Here is a 17,364-nt window from a genome sequence, read left to right as displayed (position 1 = left end):
TTCCCTCCACATGTCTACAAGTCTCAAATCCTGCAAAAGGGAGCCCAAAGCCTGACTGGTGGTTCAGGTCTAGAAAATGTTGTGTTGGACTTATCCAATCTGGGATTTAGGGTACAATTAAAGTCTCCACCCCAGACCCATGTGGCTTCTCTGTATGTAGAAAGTCTTGGGTATAGTGATTTAAAGAACGCCCTGGCGTCATGGTTTGGGGCATGTGTTAACAAAACAGACCTCCAGGCACCACCACCATTCTGCCCTCGTCACCATGCTTAATTTCAAGCAGTTGGAAGGGGGCTGCCGAAGTGATCCACGCCCTTGCCTCCCCATTTCCTGGCTATATCAGTTTGTTTGTCAGCTGTTAAATGTGTTGCTTGCGGCATTTCCACCTGTATGCCCTTTCTCACTAGGTATGTGTGTATACTTAGCGTTTTCATGTAATTATCGATGCCCCTTATGTTCTAGGTGAATATATGCACCCCATTATCCAGAGCCATGGGTGTGTGAAGTAAGTCCTCTTTGTTCCCACTGCCCCAGGCCCGCCGACGCCTCTGTTTCTGGTCGGGCTTCCCCGCGTCTGGCCAGGCCCCGCTGTTTCCTGACCTTCCTTGCCAGCCTCCCTCCCCATACATATTTTCATACTCCTCGCACCAAAGGTGTGTCCTCCACTCTTTTGCATGCATTGCCCACCAGCTTTCCACTTGCCATAGTCTAATCTGTCTAGCAACACAACATAACCCCCATTCCCACTGTTTGCTAATTTCACCCACCTCCTCTCCCATGATCCCCATCAAGACAACTTGGTAACAAACCACACATCAGAAAAATGGCCCAGCATTAAGTCCTCCGCTAAGGCCAACCGCTTCTCTCGCACCCGCCACCCCCTCCCAGGTCACATGCAGCAGCTTGATGCCTTAGAACTATCATCTGGAACGTCAGCCAAGGTCTGTGGTACCTGCTCAGTGCCACTGTTGCCTTAGGTTCCCCTTGGGCTCTATATTCCACTCTTGTGAGCTCCTGCTTATGTTCGCCAAATGTCTTCAGCACTTATGTGGGTAGGCCTCTTGTGAAGGCGAGAGGCCAAATAGCTGCGCGTTCAAGTCATATTGGAGCCCTCCTGCTATGAGTCATTATTGTTCCAATGCAGGATTTGCGGTAGCCCCTCTGTATCCATCCAGGATTGTGCTGCCACTGGAGTCTCAAAGAAGTGAGATCTCCCTCTATGTAAAATCTTCAGTTTAGCAGGGTAGATCAGCATGTAGCGTATGTTCGCTCTACGGAGCCTTTCAATACAGAGTCCAAATAGTGCTCTTTGCCTCTGGACCAAAGCAGTGTAGTCGGGATAGATAGCCAGCCTCAAGGATCCTCGCATAATGGTCCCTCCTTCCCTAGAGAAACTTAGGATCCGTTCTCTATCTTTATAATTAGGGACTTTTGCTATCAGTGGTCTTGAGGGGGGCGCCCAGCGGTAGTTACTTTGCCAGCAATTTATGCGCCCTTTCAACAGTGAATCCCTGGGATAATGTGCCTGGGCCCACCTCCTGCAGCAGCTTGACGTCTGTTGTTGGGTCTTGGCACTCTGCCCCATCAGGAAGTCCCAGTATCTTGACATTATTCCTTCGGGCCCTTCCTTCCGCATCTTCTGCCCGGCGTTCTAGGGTCTTCCCCCTGTCCAGTAGTTCCGCCACTTGGGCCTGAGCACAGGCGATGTTTCCTGTATTATCTCACACTTGTTGTTCCACCATGTCCAGGGGTTCGGCCATTTCGTGGATGTCTTGGGGGAGCAACCCAACATCCACAATCACAGAGTCGATCTTGTATTCCAGCGCCGTTTTCAGTTCGGCTATGGCCGCCAGTATTGGGCCACCATCCTGCACTGCCGCTTGTGTCATTGTAGAAACCATTTCCCTCTCCTCCTGCGTGTTGACCTCTGCCCTTCCTTCCGAGTGTGGGCCTCCATGACGGTTTACCTGGCTTTCCCTCTTTTACTTCTGTCTGGCATTCGAAAGCGAATCTAGACCAGACATGTTCAGCTTTAACGTGGTACAGTAGTGTGGTTTCCTCTCTCCAACACGCTTAGGTACGGCTCCGGGTTATGTGGGCCCCCCTCCGCAGTTCGTCAATGTTGGTTTCAGCTGGGTCTACTGACTCCTCTCTCGCCTCCCTTCTCCTGTGTCAGGCCTCAGTTGCAGATCTTCCCGCACTTTTCTGCCCGCAGCTCTTGCGCTTCTCCTCGGCTACTAAGGCGCCGCTGTAGTTGACTCCCTTCCTCTCCTGTCCTCCGGTGTCCTAGTATTTATTTATTTTTATTTATTTTTTACATTTATAGAGCGCACTGCAGCCCATAGACATCGAGGCGCTATTACATGAAGGCGTAAGCAGCAAGATTGTGTAAACATAGGAAACATAAGGTACTTAGTTACAGAGAGAAGAGCGGAGCATAGTTACAAATGACGTTCGTAAGCCTGTAAATATAAAGGCAGGAAGGTTTAGACAAACAGCCTGGTTTTTAAGGCTTTGCGGAAGGCTAGGTGAGAGTAAATCCCCCTGAGGAGCGAAGGTAGGGCGTTCCAGTGTGAGGCTGCTAGGGCTGAGAAGCTCGAGCCGCCCGCACGTACTCTACAAGTCTTGGGAGTAGAAATCAGGTTGGTGTAGGCAGATCTGGTGGGCCTGGCCGAGGTGGGTCGTGAAATTCTCTGGGCAAGGTAGGGGGGAGCAAGGTCATGGAGGCATTTATGGGTGAGGGAGAGGATTTTAAAGATGATCCTCTGCCTAATGGGCAGCCAGTGGACCTGCCTCCTAAGGTCAGAAATGTGGTCTTTCCTGGAAAAACCTGTAGCGGCCCTGATGGCGTTGTTCTGGGCAAGCTGGAGTTTAGCGATGTTTTTTCCGGAGGTCCCACCAAGGAGTGCGTTGCAGTAGTCCAACCTAGATCCTATGATGGCCGTAGCAATAGTGAGGCCATTTTGTGAGGATAGGAAGGGTCTTGCTGCGTAGATGAGCTTGGAGTAGTATGCTGATGAGGAGGCTATGGCATTAACATGCTTGTCCATGGTGAGATTAGAGTCGAGGTAGACTCCTAGAGTCTTGACTGATTGGGATACCGCAATCGGTATGTTGTCGATGGTAAAAGAGGTGTATTGTTTGTCAAGGTTGCCTAGAATGGTTGGTGACCCAATAAGTAAAAGCTCGGTCTTCTCGCTATTGAGACAAAGCCAATTGTCAGCCATCCAGGCTTGGATGGTGGCGTAGATGGAGTTGAGGGTGTTCTTGTCCAGCTCATAGTCACCTGTAAGCGGGATGAGTACTTGGGTGTCATCCGCATAATTCGTGTATGAGATGCCCATAGAATCAAGGAGATTGAAGAGAGGACGTGTGAACAGGTTGTAGAGGGTGGGTGCTATGCAGGAGCCCTGGGGCACCCCACATTTGATGTGACTAGGAGATGCACATGCTGAGTCCGAGAAGACTTTCATGGCCCTTTCCTGTAGGAATGAGGTGATCCATGCGCATGCTTTTGGGGAGAAGTTGGCTGCTATAGAGAGATGGTGGCAGAGTGTGTTGTGATGAACGAGGTCGAATGCTGCTGATAGATCAAGGAGGAGCAGGAGCGCTGGTTTGCCTGCGTCACGAATGTCATCCATTTGATTTTTTAGGTCAAGTAGGGCTGTTTCCGTCCCATGACGAGGTCTGAAACCAGACTGCCGAAGGCCGAGAAGGCGGTGCTCTTCGAGGAATTTTTGGACTTGATGGTAGGCCGCTTTGTCCAAAATTTTCAATAGAAAGGGGACAGTAGTGATGGGTCTGTAGTTCCCTGGTACTGATGGGTCAAGTGAGGGCTTTTTGAGGAGCGGACGGACCCAGGCTTCCTTAAGGTCAGTTGGAACATGGCCAGACTGAAAGGATGCATTTATGAAGGCTGTGAGGAAGGGGGCCAGGGTAGGACCGCAGTCTTTGACTAGCTGTGCAGGGCATACATCGCCTTTACAGTTAGATGGTTTGATGGTTTTTAAGAGCGTGATGACCTCAGATTCAGTGATGTCTTTGAAGTCGAAAGGCGGGCAGGAGTGGGCTTTGGTCTCCTTGTTGGTGTTAGTATTCTGGTTGGCGATTAGGAGGGTCATAGCTTTTTGGTGTGCCTGGATTTTAGTTTGCAGGGTATTTAGTTTATTAAACATGGCGGTTTGGATGTCATTACACCATTTTTCATCTTTCTGGATGGTGGATGGTGGGGTGGACAGAGTTTCAAGTTCCCTGAAGATGGTGAAGATTTCTTTGGTAGTAGATTTGGCGTTGGCAATCCTATTGTTGAAGGAGTTGGCTTTAGCGAAGATAATAGCTGTTTTGTAGTCCTTAGAGATAGTCTTGAAGGAGGATTTGGTAGCGTCGTTTGGTTTATTTCTCCAAGCTGAGAGGGCAGCTCGTTTCTTGGAGCGAAGCTGAAGAAGCTCTTGGTAGAACCAAGCGTTGATATGCTTGGCTTTCTTAGATTTTCTGAGAGTGAGAGGGGCGACGGCGTCAACCGCATTGGTGATTGTCAGTTTGAAGGCGTTGGCAAGGGTGTCAGGGTCAGTTGAAAAGGGGGCTTGGAGAGCCGGTACCTCAAGGAAGGGCGTGATCCTTTCTACAGTTAGTAAGCGGGAGCTTCTTGCGAGAGCTGCAGGAAGTGGGATGGTGGGTTTGGGGGGCCCTTCAGAGGTGTCCAGGTCAAATTGGATGTGATGGTGGTCTGTCCACGGGACAGGAGAGTTACCAGTGATTAGCACTGAACAGTTGTGGTGGCCAACCCAATCTAGAGCGCGCCCTTTGAGGTGGGTAGGATTCGAGATCGTTTGTGAGAATCCGAGAGTGGCGAGGGCTTTATTTAGGGCGGCCGCGTGGGCGTCATTAGGGTCGTTGAGGCCTAGGTTAAGGTCACCTGTGAGAAGGACTTTGGAATTTTTCTTTAGGTTCGCTGAGAGTGCTTGGATGAGGGATTCCTGGAATTCGGCAATGGGACCTGGAGGTCGATAAACAATGTGAAGGGTCAGGGTGAGGTTGGGGGAAAGATAGATTCTAAGGGGAAGGTAGTCACAGCTGCCAAGTTCCCCTTCGATCCTCCTAATGGTGAGGTTGTCTTTGGCGATGAGGGCTACTCCCCCGCCTCTGAGAAGGTGTCGGTCTTGCCTGTAAATGGTGTATCCGTCTGGGATGGCCAGGGAGAGGGCAGGCCCTGATGAGTCATTCAACCAGGTTTCAGTGATAATAAGGAGGTCAGTGTTGTTTTTGAGAATTAGGTCATGAATGTCTAGAGCATGTGCAGGAACAGAGCGGGCATTAATTAGGGCACACTTAAGGGTGGAGGTAGGAAGGGCCGTGGCTGAGATGGCCATGGGGTCATGCGTAGGCAGGATAGTTGTGTCAAGGGCAACAGGCACAGGTGTGTTCAATATAGTGGGAGCAGCAGACCCAGCAGGCAGGTTCAATACAGTGGCAGGCAAATTCAATACAGTGGCAGGCAAATTCAATACAGTGGCAGGCAAATTCAATACAGTGGCAGGCAGGTTCAACACAGTGGCAGGCAGGTTCAACACAGTGGGGGCAGCAGGCACAGCGGGCCAGTGTGCAACATTGGGTGCTCGTGTGGAAGCTAATGGGTGGTTAGAATCATGGCAAGCAGTGCCAGTGAGGCAGAGGGTGGTATTGGCCGGAGAGGTATCACACCAGCACCTACTGCCGAGACGCTTATTGCGAGAGCTTATACTTTGAGTGCGAGTCCGTTGGGAAATTATGGTACGTGAGTTAAGTCGTGCATTTCGGGCAGTGCAAGGTAGGGTGTTGAGGAATGTGGATTGGAGGCAGCTGGATGGCTTACCTAGATGATGGAGTCTGGGAGCTCCGTCCCGCGACGTCTAGCAGCGGAGAGCTGCAGAGAGAGGCAAAGGCCTTTTCCATAGGCCTTTGCCAAGTGGCGGCTTTGCCTGGCGGCGGGCCTCCTCTCCCTTTAAAGCGGGAGAGGAGGGGCTGCAGGCCGCGGCGCGCGAGTCAGCTGACTCCGCTCCTCCTTTGTTGTGCTCCGTTTCCATGGAGCCCAGACACGGCTCCAGAGGGATGTTGATTGCGGCGGAGGCCGCGTGGGGGGTGATGGCGGCGAGGACCGGGCTGGTTCCTGCTGTTGGGGGCAGTGGTCCTGGATGCGTGGCTCGCAGCGGAGCTGCAGAGAGAGGCAAAGGCCTTTTCCATAGGCCTTTGCCAAGTGGCGGCTTTGCCTGGCGGCGGGCCTCCTCTCCCTTTAAAGCGGGAGAGGAGGGGCTGCAGGCCGCGGCGCGCGAGTCAGCTGACTCCGCTCCTCCTTTGTTGTGCTCCGTTTCCATGGAGCCCAGACACGGCTCCAGAGGGATGTTGATTGCGGCGGAGGCCGCGTGGGGGGTGATGGCGGCGAGGACCGGGCTGGTTCCTGCTGTTGAGGGCAGTGGTCCTGGATGCGTGGCTCGCAGCGGAGCTGCAGAGAGAGGCAAAGGCCTTTTCCATAGGCCTTTGCCAAGTGGCGGCTTTGCCTGGCGGCGGGCCTCCTCTCCCTTTAAAGCGGGAGAGGAGGGGCTGCAGGCCGCGGCGCGCGAGTCAGCTGACTCCGCTCCTCCTTTGTTGTGCTCCGTTTCCATGGAGCCCAGACACGGCTCCAGAGGGATGTTGATTGCGGCGGAGGCCGCGTGGGGGGTGATGGCGGCGAGGACCGGGCTGGTTCCTGCTGTTGGGGGCAGTGGTCCTGGATGCGTGGCTCGCAGCGGAGCTGCAGAGAGAGGCAAAGGCCTTTTCCATAGGCCTTTGCCAAGTGGCGGCTTTGCCTGGCGGCGGGCCTCCTCTCCCTTTAAAGCGGGAGAGGAGGGGCTGCAGGCCGCGGCGCGCGAGTCAGCTGACTCCGCTCCTCCTTTGTTGTGCTCCGTTTCCATGGAGCCCAGACACGGCTCCAGAGGGATGTTGATTGCGGCGGAGGCCGCGTGGGGGGTGATGGCGGCGAGGACCGGGCTGGTTCCTGCTGTTGGGGGCAGTGGTCCTGGATGCGTGGCTCGCAGCGGAGCTGCAGAGAGAGGCAAAGGCCTTTTCCATAGGCCTTTGCCAAGTGGCGGCTTTGCCTGGCGGCGGGCCTCCTCTCACTTTAAAGCGGGAGAGGAGGGGCTGCAGGCCGCGGCGCGCGAGTCAGCTGACTCCGCTCCTCCTTTGTTGTGCTCCGTTTCCATGGAGCCCAGACACGGCTCCAGAGGGATGTTGATTGCGGCGGAGGCCGCGTGGGGGGTGATGGCGGCGAGGACCGGGCTGGTTCCTGCTGTTGGGGGCAGTGGTCCTGGATGCGTGGCTCGCAGCGGAGCTGCAGAGAGAGGCAAAGGCCTTTTCCATAGGCCTTTGCCAAGTGGCGGCTTTGCCTGGCGGCGGGCCTCCTCTCCCTTTAAAGCGGGAGAGGAGGGGCTGCAGGCCGCGGCGCGCGAGTCAGCTGACTCCGCTCCTCCTTTGTTGTGCTCCGTTTCCATGGAGCCCAGACACGGCTCCAGAGGGATGTTGATTGCGGCGGAGGCCGCGTGGGGGGTGATGGCGGCGAGGACCGGGCTGGTTCCTGCTGTTGGGGGCAGTGGTCCTGGATGCGTGGCTCGCAGCGGAGCTGCAGAGAGAGGCAAAGGCCTTTTCCATAGGCCTTTGCCAAGTGGCGGCTTTGCCTGGCGGCGGGCCTCCTCTCCCTTTAAAGCGGGAGAGGAGGGGCTGCAGGCCGCGGCGCGCGAGTCAGCTGACTCCGCTCCTCCTTTGTTGTGCTCCGTTTCCATGGAGCCCAGATGCTGCACCAATGTTAGGTCCGGGGTGTTCCTTTCTCAGGCCGCAGCATGAGGGGTGTGGGGGGAGTGCGCTGGTTCACCACCCAGGCTACTCCCGTGTGCCAGTGTTCAAAGGATGCCCCCCTCCTCGCCATCTGCTCACCCTTTCTGCCTGCTTTAACGGTCCCTGTCGCCTCTCACATCCAGCGGGGGGGGGCACACAGTCTCTGTACCCTTCCCCTCAAAATGCCTACCCAGGATTCACAGCTAAATATGGAAGGGGGCTGCATCTGGTCTCGCCCTCGGTGCTTACAAGGGTGTGTGTAGCCCCTGATTCAGCAATTGGGGTGTACACACTCACCATGGCAGGGCCGCATGCTGTGTCTGCTCAGGCTGCCCTCCTTGTCCCTCCAAAGCTGATGTCTGGGGACTCCTCACTCCTGCGCAAGCAGCTTTTCGGCTCATCCCTCCCTCCTATCCCCCCATGGGCCGCGCTCTCACTTCGCAGGCCCTCCGCAGCGTGATTTTGTTTTGGTTGTGGGGGGGGGGGTCTCTCCGACTTCCACCCCAGGGGATCTGCAACAGTTTGTCCCTCTTCACCGTTTCCAGCTGGGGACGGCACCACAAGCCAGAGCACCGGCCAGGCATGCGGGTCCTAACGGCTGCCGAGCAGCTAAATCCCCTGCAGCTGCAAGGTTTGGCACACCGGGTCCCAGTGGTGCCTACTCAGTCTGGCCATAAGTCAGCGGTCCTGCTTGACTGCGTCCCTGCGGCCGCCATATTGGGTTGCTGCTCCAGTTCTTCCTCGCACCTCCATACTCAGCCTCACAGGGTCTGATTTCTTCCAGAGAGACGCTAAGGCAATGCTCTCCGTTACTAGACCTCCAGAATTAATATGTAGATCCCTCTGATCTTGAATTCAGCACACAATGCAGGATCTCTCAACAGGATCAAAGCAGGAACTCAGATGAGTTTCATCCTCACTGCATGGTGCATTTTATATAGCCAATGTGGAAAATTTAGCAATGCTTTGAATTCACCCCTGTCTCAATTCAGCTGCATCTATGCAACCAAGAAACCAGCTAGGACACATCGGTGCATATCCCACTCCATGCTTATGGAAACTAGCCAAAGACACGGCCGCCCGCCTGCACACATCTGCTATCATACACTACTCTAAGACACATTGTACAACACCTATGCAATAAGAATGCAGCTATTCCCATGTTAGAAATTCGGTCTAGCTGCTCGCTTAATGATTCTCATGCTCTCGCATATTCTCCAGACGATCTCTCAGCACCCATACACATGCCAGCTTGACATGGGTGACTAGCAGGGACTTGGCCGCCCCTACATACCTTTGTATTGGCTAAAGTGCACACATGCGTTCTAAACTTCTCTGACGAATTTCCCATACCTGAACTTCAGTCCCCCAGGGGCGTTCAACCTGTAGCATGTTGAGACCATATCTATGGTGAAAGGCACTATACAAATGACAATTATAATACGATATTCAACGACTTTACAAACCGCATCTGAAAATTGTCCTTTGGTCACCAGGACAGCTCAAACTCCAACAATGAAACTATCCAAATCTGTATAGATGTCTCCTACTTTGCACACATTTTACTGTCAGTGACTATTCTGACAGATGAAAGGAGCACATTTGAATTACTATCACAGACAGGTTTGATAAATTGGTGGTCATTCTTATGTTTCCAAAATGCACTGTATTTGTGCAAATCAGCCAGCATACTATATTCAGGGCACCCACATTATTCAACTATATTCCTTACCTTGTACTGCCCCTCAGTCCTGCCCACAACACTGGCAATGCCCACGCCACCTGCCCTCCGCATGAATTGCGAGGGAGTGGAGGGAGTTCCCCCAGTAAGTTGTCTATTGCCAGCACTACTCTGTCTTAACCTTGATCTGCAATGTAATTGCATAGCACCACCCCTTGTCCGCATGATACCGGATGACCTGGAATCAATGGAGATGCTCTGGGCAATCCCTTGTATGCCTATTAGAGATATCCCTTTCTATGGTTGATGTGCAACCCTGCTCCTCAGAGCCTCCTGGATCCTAGAGCGTTACATAATGTGACTTTGTTACACACCCAATCGCTACATCTGTAATCATTAACCCCTATTTGGTGCTTTATTTTGGCAGTAGCATGGGTGTTGAATGCCTAGGCTCCATCCATCCATCCATCATGATAATGCTATTGCTCCTGTGTTTGGTGTGTAATTAAATGTATTACCAAGGTCTTTCTGGATCCTACATTCCAATTCTCAACTCTGTTCCTCCGTGGGGCTAGCTCCACTTCAGAAAGACAGTCTCAGCTGTCTACGAATGCACACACTGGCTGGCTGGCAGGCTACATGGACGAGATAACCGAGTAGTCATTCAAATATGCGAAATGTAAGGTCATTGGGGATTGGATCACCTTTTCTTTTTCTAATATGTAAAAATGTGTATGCTCCTATTTGTTGCATATCTATTTCCATGTGAAAACTAAAAATAATTATTTTTTTTATCAGTTGGGAATGTTAAGGTGACTTCATCTTTTTAATTTGTAAAACAGTCTTTAAGGCTATCTAGCGCTGTCACTTTTCATCTGTGACGGAAGCGATCAACATGTTTTCATGCTGAGGTCACTTAAAGTAATAATAATGTGCTATATATATATATATATATTTTTTTTTTCTGGATTCATTCGCTTTTAATTGCTGTAATATTGAGTGTTAATATCCAATTTATTTGTCCTCTGTTTATCGACCTTTTAAGGGATGAAGGGCTGACTCGGGTATTCAAACTTGCAGTGGCAGAAATTACTTTCTGAGCTATCTTCCCTCTCTAACACGTGTGTTTGCTACCGAGCCACTGGACACACCTGAACCGTTCTTAAGCTATTGATTTTCTTTTTTAGGGTCGTCACACGTCGGTGACTTCACCCCTCACCTTGGAAGATCATCTTTAACATGCTCCCCTCATGATCTGCAATGGAAGATTTTATCCAATTTAGTTATGGTTGTTTTGAACATTCTAAACATTGAAATCCTACAGTTCTGATACGTTGGTCCCTTGGTGGCACATATAGTAAGACCAACTTCACTGGGTTCACAGTTCTCCTTAGACAGGCGGTAAGTACGTCACCATTGTTGTGTGAAGCCAAGACCCGAACACATCTCCCAGCTCCAACCGTCATCTGATCCCGCCAGCCGTGATCTCCTCAAGTTATTACTTGCCAGCTTTTGTTACACACTCGCCTGAATTCCAACACCCACACAACAGTAAGGCTGCCGACAACTGTTACAGTCTTTACACTCTTTAGTATACTTTCTCAATGTATACGTACCGGGTTCTTATACACTTTGGTTATGGTGGACGGAAGAGGTTGGTGTTGTGTGTGGGAAGGTTGGTTTTGATTGATGTTTGTTTGTTTGTTTGTTTGTTTATTTGTATTGCGCACCAGACCCATGGATATCGGGATGCAGGAAATACAGCAAAACTTTCAGTTTAGGTTACAACAGACATGTAAAGATACAAGACATAGTCAACGGATACATAATGTACATAATGTACAGGAAGTGTTAGGTAAATACGATACAGAAAATAGCATTTGTATAGTAGGATCAGGTATAGCGAGGCAATATATTTACAGTGCAGGTATGGTGGGAGACTAATACGTCATTGATCATTGACTTTGAGCTAGTCAGTGCAATTCTGTCTAAAGCTGGCATATGTTTGGGCAGCTCTCAATGATGGGGGTAGGGAGTTCCAAAGCTGTGCTGCTTTAACTGGGAAACTACACCCCCCTGATCGTAGAGAGTCTAAATCTTGGCACGGTTAGACAGTTAGAGTTGGCTGATCTCGTGGGCCTGCTAGACGATTTTCTATTACGACGGCTGGTTCCCTGGTGTTGATGTCTGTAGTAGGCCAGCTACAGATTGGTAGTATGTTCAAGTGAGGTGTGTAGCTTCTTGTTTAGCTAGTGTGAGGTTTACTGGGGAGAGAGCTATTTAGCTTGGAGCGTCTAGCTTGGAAAGGAAGGGGTTTAGGTAGTGTCAGAGAATACTTTTTTTTCTTTCCTTGTGTCCTTTCCTCTGTTTGTGATGCTGTATAAAGGGGGAGATGTATTATGTTTTATGCTTTTCTTCTCGTACCTTTGTATGTATGCATTAAGTGAGAATCGAATGATGGAATGTTATCACTCAAGGTCCCTGGAAGTTCCAAAGGGTGTCAGTTGGGACCTGGAGTTTAAGAGAGTGGGGGACTGGTGGATGTCTCACTCATTACCATGAACTTAATTTATATGTAATTGTACCTGTGTCCCTGATGTACTTATCTGCTGCCTACGGACAACTGTGAACCTAGTAGAGTTGGTCCTACTACATATGACTCAGAGTAATTAATTCCACTAAGGGACCAACATAACACGTTACTTTGAATCTAATGAGGAGCTCCCACATGTTAGCGGTCACATTCATGACACTGAAGTAGAGGCATTTTGTTCCAGACATTGCACGCGCACGTTACATGCTGCCTTTACTGACACTGTCAGGGGTAGGTGACTTTCAGAAGAAACATGGTAAGATATGGCATAAATATAGCAGTAATGTGAACAGTGTGCTAGGCTAGTCGTGCACCGCTTCAATGGTAGAGTTCTACAGTATGGTGCTTTGCACTGAACTCGTTGTGGCTACATTATCTGTAGTATTGATTGTGTGCGTTCGTCTCTGGCACTGATCACTTTACATCGTATTGAAAGCAACTTACTTTGGACAGTTGGCTTTGCAATGCTTTTTTTTTAATGCAAATGCCCTGTTATCCCGTGACTGACTTGGACCCGCCCCTCACCCCCTGCAAACCCCCACCCAGCAGACCTTTGAAATGGACCCTCGTTCACATTCAGCCGGCCCTGGCCAGGGTGGCATAGTGCACACAGGTGCTGTCTTCAAATGTTGATTCACTAGTAACACATGTTGATTTCTTGGAGGCGTGTGTGACATACCATCCCATTGTTGTCATTTTGTCAATCCAATTCATGACGCCAGTAATTGTATTAACAATACCTGCAGTTCTGAAAAAGCTCTTTTACAGCTGTAAAATGCATGCCATCAACCAAGTCATGCTTGTTATCCACATTTGATTACCAGGAGCAGCACAAGAAAATGCCTGATGTGCAGTTACTTCCCTGTTGCCCCAAAGAAAGTAAGCACCAGTTTCATGGTAAGAAAAGTATACATTTTAAACTTTATTTTCTGCATTGTAATTGGTATCTACGTGTATAATGCTCCTTGCGCACTTCCAGTTGCAGTCTATAACAGATCGCAGATACTTTTTGAAAACTGTCAAGAAGATACACACTTGGTTTCATTTTTTAGGACATGAATTTTGACGCAATCACATGGGGCAAGGGGAAGTTCACTACTATACATGCAAATTATATTTACTATCAAACACTGACGAGGCAAAAGGTGACTGTTATGACCTGCTGTCAATTCCAAATGTGTTTCCTAAATCTCATTCCACTGGGTGTCACAATCCACCAGGATATCCACCAGAATACATTAGGTCATGTAGAATGTTTGTTTTGAAAAAACTGTACTGTTGGTTGTGTCAGAGCTGTCAGCGTAGCTCCGCGGGCTTCAAAAGGAGCTTACCTAAACCCACCAGTTGTCGTCTCATCAATGGCGACAAGGATCGAGAAATCGAAGCCCACGGAGTGCTGCCGGTCAACACCCACGAAATGAAGGGGGTTTGAGTAAAGCAGAGCGCTGGGAGAAACATGACTCTGCCAGAGCGAAAATCCCACAAATAACGTGCACAGCGGAGTGCTGCAAGAAACGTGACACTGTCAGAGCACGAATCCCACAATGTGCGCAGCGGGTGGGGATCCAAAAGTAAAAGCAATTAAGGATAAGGGAACAGAGCACACAACCCGATCCAGGTAAAGGACCCTGGTGCATGCCGCGCATGCATAGGCAAGCAGAAGATAACGTTACCAAGGGAACAAAAGAGTTCCATGAAGACGCGCAAGGCGTCCACGGCTGATATATACAAACAGGAAGAGATACCATGCAAACTGTGCACAACGTTCAGTAAATCATTGAGTTCACACTGAAAACAAAGCCGCGATATGCAGCTACAATACAGAGTTTAAGGGAATAGTAACATATTTTAAAAAAATGTTTTGCCAAAACCTGACCAAAAGAAAGGAACCAAAAACAATAACAATGGCCACAGCAAGCATTCCCCTGCCACCACCTTTCTTAGCAGAGCCAGGAAACCCTCCAATAAGGCTACACAACTTGGGAATTAAAGGGCGCAAGTTAGCCACCCATGCCAAACAATACAAAAAGGAAATCATTAATACAAAAAAGAACACTTACAACGACAGAATTACTAAAGCCAAATCTGACACTAAGGAATTATTCTCCATCCTGCGTGAAATGGAATCGGCCATACCGCAAATGGATAATACTCCCAAAAATAAACTCTGGTGTACTAACATACAAAACGCCCTTGCAGGAAAAATTAGCTCTCTTCAAGCCAAAATTGCAATTAAAAAAGCTGCATTGCTATCGGCACCAGAGCGCACTCCCAAGGCAACGGAGCCCACTCCCAAGGCACAGCCCTCCCGAAATCAGGCTAATCACACTCCACACACATTTAGCTTCAAACAAATAACCATACTAGAGACAGAAAAAATTATACTCTCCCAAAAGCCGTCTAATTGTAAAGGAGATAACTGCCCTTCTCAAATTAAAAAAGACGCAGCGAGAGACCTAGCTCCCTTCATCTCAAAACTGATTAACGCCTCCTTTAAGACAAACCTAGTGCCCAATAACCTTAAACAGTCTTGGGTCCTACCCCTGCTAAAAAAAAAAAAAACTCTCGACCCTTCCATCCCGACAAACTACAGACCCATCAATACCGTCCCATTCCTACTTAAAATTATTGACAGGGTAGCCTACCTGCAAATCCAGGATTACCTTGAAACCAATAACCTTCTAGGCTCACGACAATCTGGCTTCCACCCCCTTCACGGCACAGGAACAGCCCTGATTGATCTTAAGACTCAAATTGACTAGTTGGAGGATAATGGAAAATCAGCTATGCTACTCCTCCTTGACCTATCGGCAGCCTTCGACCTGGTAGATCATGCAGTTTTATGCAATCACCTCAGCTCCGCTGCCCATTTCTCAAGCAATGCCATAACCTGGGTTCAATCCTTCCTTGCTAACCGGACTATGAGAGTCTTCTCCCCCTTGCAGCTGCTGATCCCATACAAGTCTCCTGCGGTGTCCCCCAGGGATCATGTGTGTCTCATACTATGTATAACATCTTTACCAAACCCTTGTTTGACAAGTTGAATAGACTGGGTGTCATCTACACTAACTATGCAGATGACACTCAGATCCTCATCCCCCTTTCGGGTAACTTCTTGGAAGACTCAGCTTTGGTAAATAAGATATACTTCCTCATTCAGGCATGGATGGCATCCCACGGCCTCTGCCTGAATGACGACAAAACAGAGATTCTGATCCTCGGCACAGAGACAGCGATTAAAAAATTCGACCCTAACTATGCCTCATTTAACATCGACAACAATGTCATCAAAGTGATGCCTGCAGTCAAAACCCTTCGGGTCTATCTAGACTCAGCTCTCACTTTCAAGAAACAAATTAACTCCCTAGCCACCTCCACAGCCTATACTTGTAAACTGATCCGAGCATGTAGGCCATTCCTAACGGAGGCCAGCTGTATTACCTTAGCTAATGCAATGATCATATCCAGATTGGACTACTGCAACGCCCTATACGCGGGATCTAACAAGTATATCCTTAACAAACTCCAAACCCTCCAAAATAACGCTCTTAGAGTAGCCTTAAACATACCTAACAGAGCCCATGTCTCCACCGCCAGAAGGAACATCCACTGGCTAAAAATCAAAGACAGAATCACCCTCAAAACTCTCTCGCTCACGTCTAAATGCCTCAACAATATAGCTCCTCCATACCTAGTAAACAGAATCAACAAAAGAATCCCAAACCGCCCCACAAGAATGACAAACGCCTTCACCCTGCTGGTGCCCAGATACAAAAAATGCACAGCTGGCGGCGCCAGCTTTCCAGTCACAGCTACCCAAACCTGGAACAATCTCCCTTTAGAACTCAGAAAGGACCAACCTTACCCAAGTTTCAAGCATAAGGTTCTCTCATGGATACGATCCAACGACATCTAATATGATCCCCCACCCAATAGAACCACTCGTCCTGAGTGACACATTCCTGAAGACGCTCATGCTAACCTGTCCCCTAGGAATCCTGACCTCCACTGCTAGTATCCAGCTACCTCACTGGACCCCACTTGGGACTACAAACTATGGTTGACTGTCACACAGCTTTTGCATGCCTCCGTCACCTGGCACTCAACTGTACAAGCATATTCAGACTGTAATGTTGTTGAACTGTCCTACGGCCTACCTCTTCTCGCGTCCAATACCGGGCATTAACTGTATAAGCACAGGCAGACTATAATGTTGTTGAACTGTTCCTACTCCTTATCTTGTATGTATCACTGTAACCAAGCTCTCAAGTATCCTTGTAATGTTTGCGCCCGGCTACCTTCGGGTTTGGTTTTGCGCTATATTGAATAAACAAACAAGCTGTGTATTGACAGCCGGTCAGAACCCACAACAGAAGGAGTAGGGGATTTGGATGACTACAAAAGCAGTGAGAATGTTACAAAAACGCTATGAACCAAAAGAGAATATAACATTTGAGAGACATATGTTTTTTCAGAGGAGACAAGAGTTTGCAGAGCCAGTGGAGGGCTATGTGGCTGAGCTACGCACGCTTAGTTACACTTGTGAAATTGGATAATTGACGAATTCTCTAATTAGAGATCAGTTGGTGAGGTGCACAAACAACATTAAAATTCAAGAAAAGTTGTTGGCAAAAGATTTATCATTTGAACAAGCAGTAGGACTCTTACCTGCAGCATCAAACAGACCGCTCACTACATGAAAGACATGAGAGTTGAACAAGGAGGGAGTGAGATCTATGCTCTGAGAAACAGAAGGACCAACGAAGGAAGGAAAGATTTACGCTGTTTCAAGTGTTGTTACGCTGGACATGTATTCTCGAGCTTATTCTGCCCAGCAAGGAGAATTCTCAAGCTTATTCTGCCCAGCAAGGACTGCATCTTGCATAAAATGCAAACGCAAGGGACACTTTGCCAAAGTGTGCAAGGAGAGCACAGTGAATACCATTTGAGCCGCTAAGCGGACTAACCAAGCCAGAACAAGAGTGGCACAACTGTCTTTGATGGAGAACAAGAATGCGAACATCCGGCATGCAGTTGAAATCTCCGCCCAGGGAGGAGAAAAAAAGTGCCCTCCAAATGAGTTTTGCATCAATGAGAAACCATTAATGATGACGTTGGACAGCGCGTCCCCTTGGACAATTATCCCTGGTGAAATCTTCATGAACGTTGTTGGAAGAATACAAGACTTGATGAGAGCATGAAATTTGACCACATGGTAATTGAGAAGTTGAAATTGAAATGTTGGGAA

At 49.3% G+C, this 17,364-nt stretch overlaps 1 protein-coding gene across 2 annotated transcripts in view; it reads left to right on the top strand.

Moving 5' to 3' along the window:
• CCDC178 (coiled-coil domain containing 178) overlaps positions 1 to 17,364 on the top strand; it is a 3,486,252-nt gene that overhangs the window by 103,283 nt on the left and 3,365,605 nt on the right. Inside the window, exon 2 of one of the 2 annotated variants that reach the window (XM_069620987.1) lies at positions 12,941 to 12,995. In XM_069620987.1, coding sequence (XP_069477088.1) covers positions 12,956 to 12,995 — 40 coding nt within the window. In that variant the 5' untranslated portion in view covers positions 12,941 to 12,955. Of the gene's footprint in view, positions 1 to 12,940; positions 13,014 to 17,364 lie in introns of both variants that reach the window. The other variant, XM_069620986.1, reaches the window with a different exon arrangement.

The sequence above is a fragment of the Ambystoma mexicanum genome, chromosome 5q (assembly GCF_040938575.1).
Source record: "Ambystoma mexicanum isolate Mex_15411 chromosome 5q, UKY_AmexF1_1, whole genome shotgun sequence".
In the NCBI taxonomy this organism is placed as follows: domain Eukaryota; kingdom Metazoa; phylum Chordata; class Amphibia; order Caudata; family Ambystomatidae; genus Ambystoma; species Ambystoma mexicanum.
Note: the sequence above shows the minus strand (reverse complement) of the source record. Positions and strands in the feature narration are given on the sequence as shown.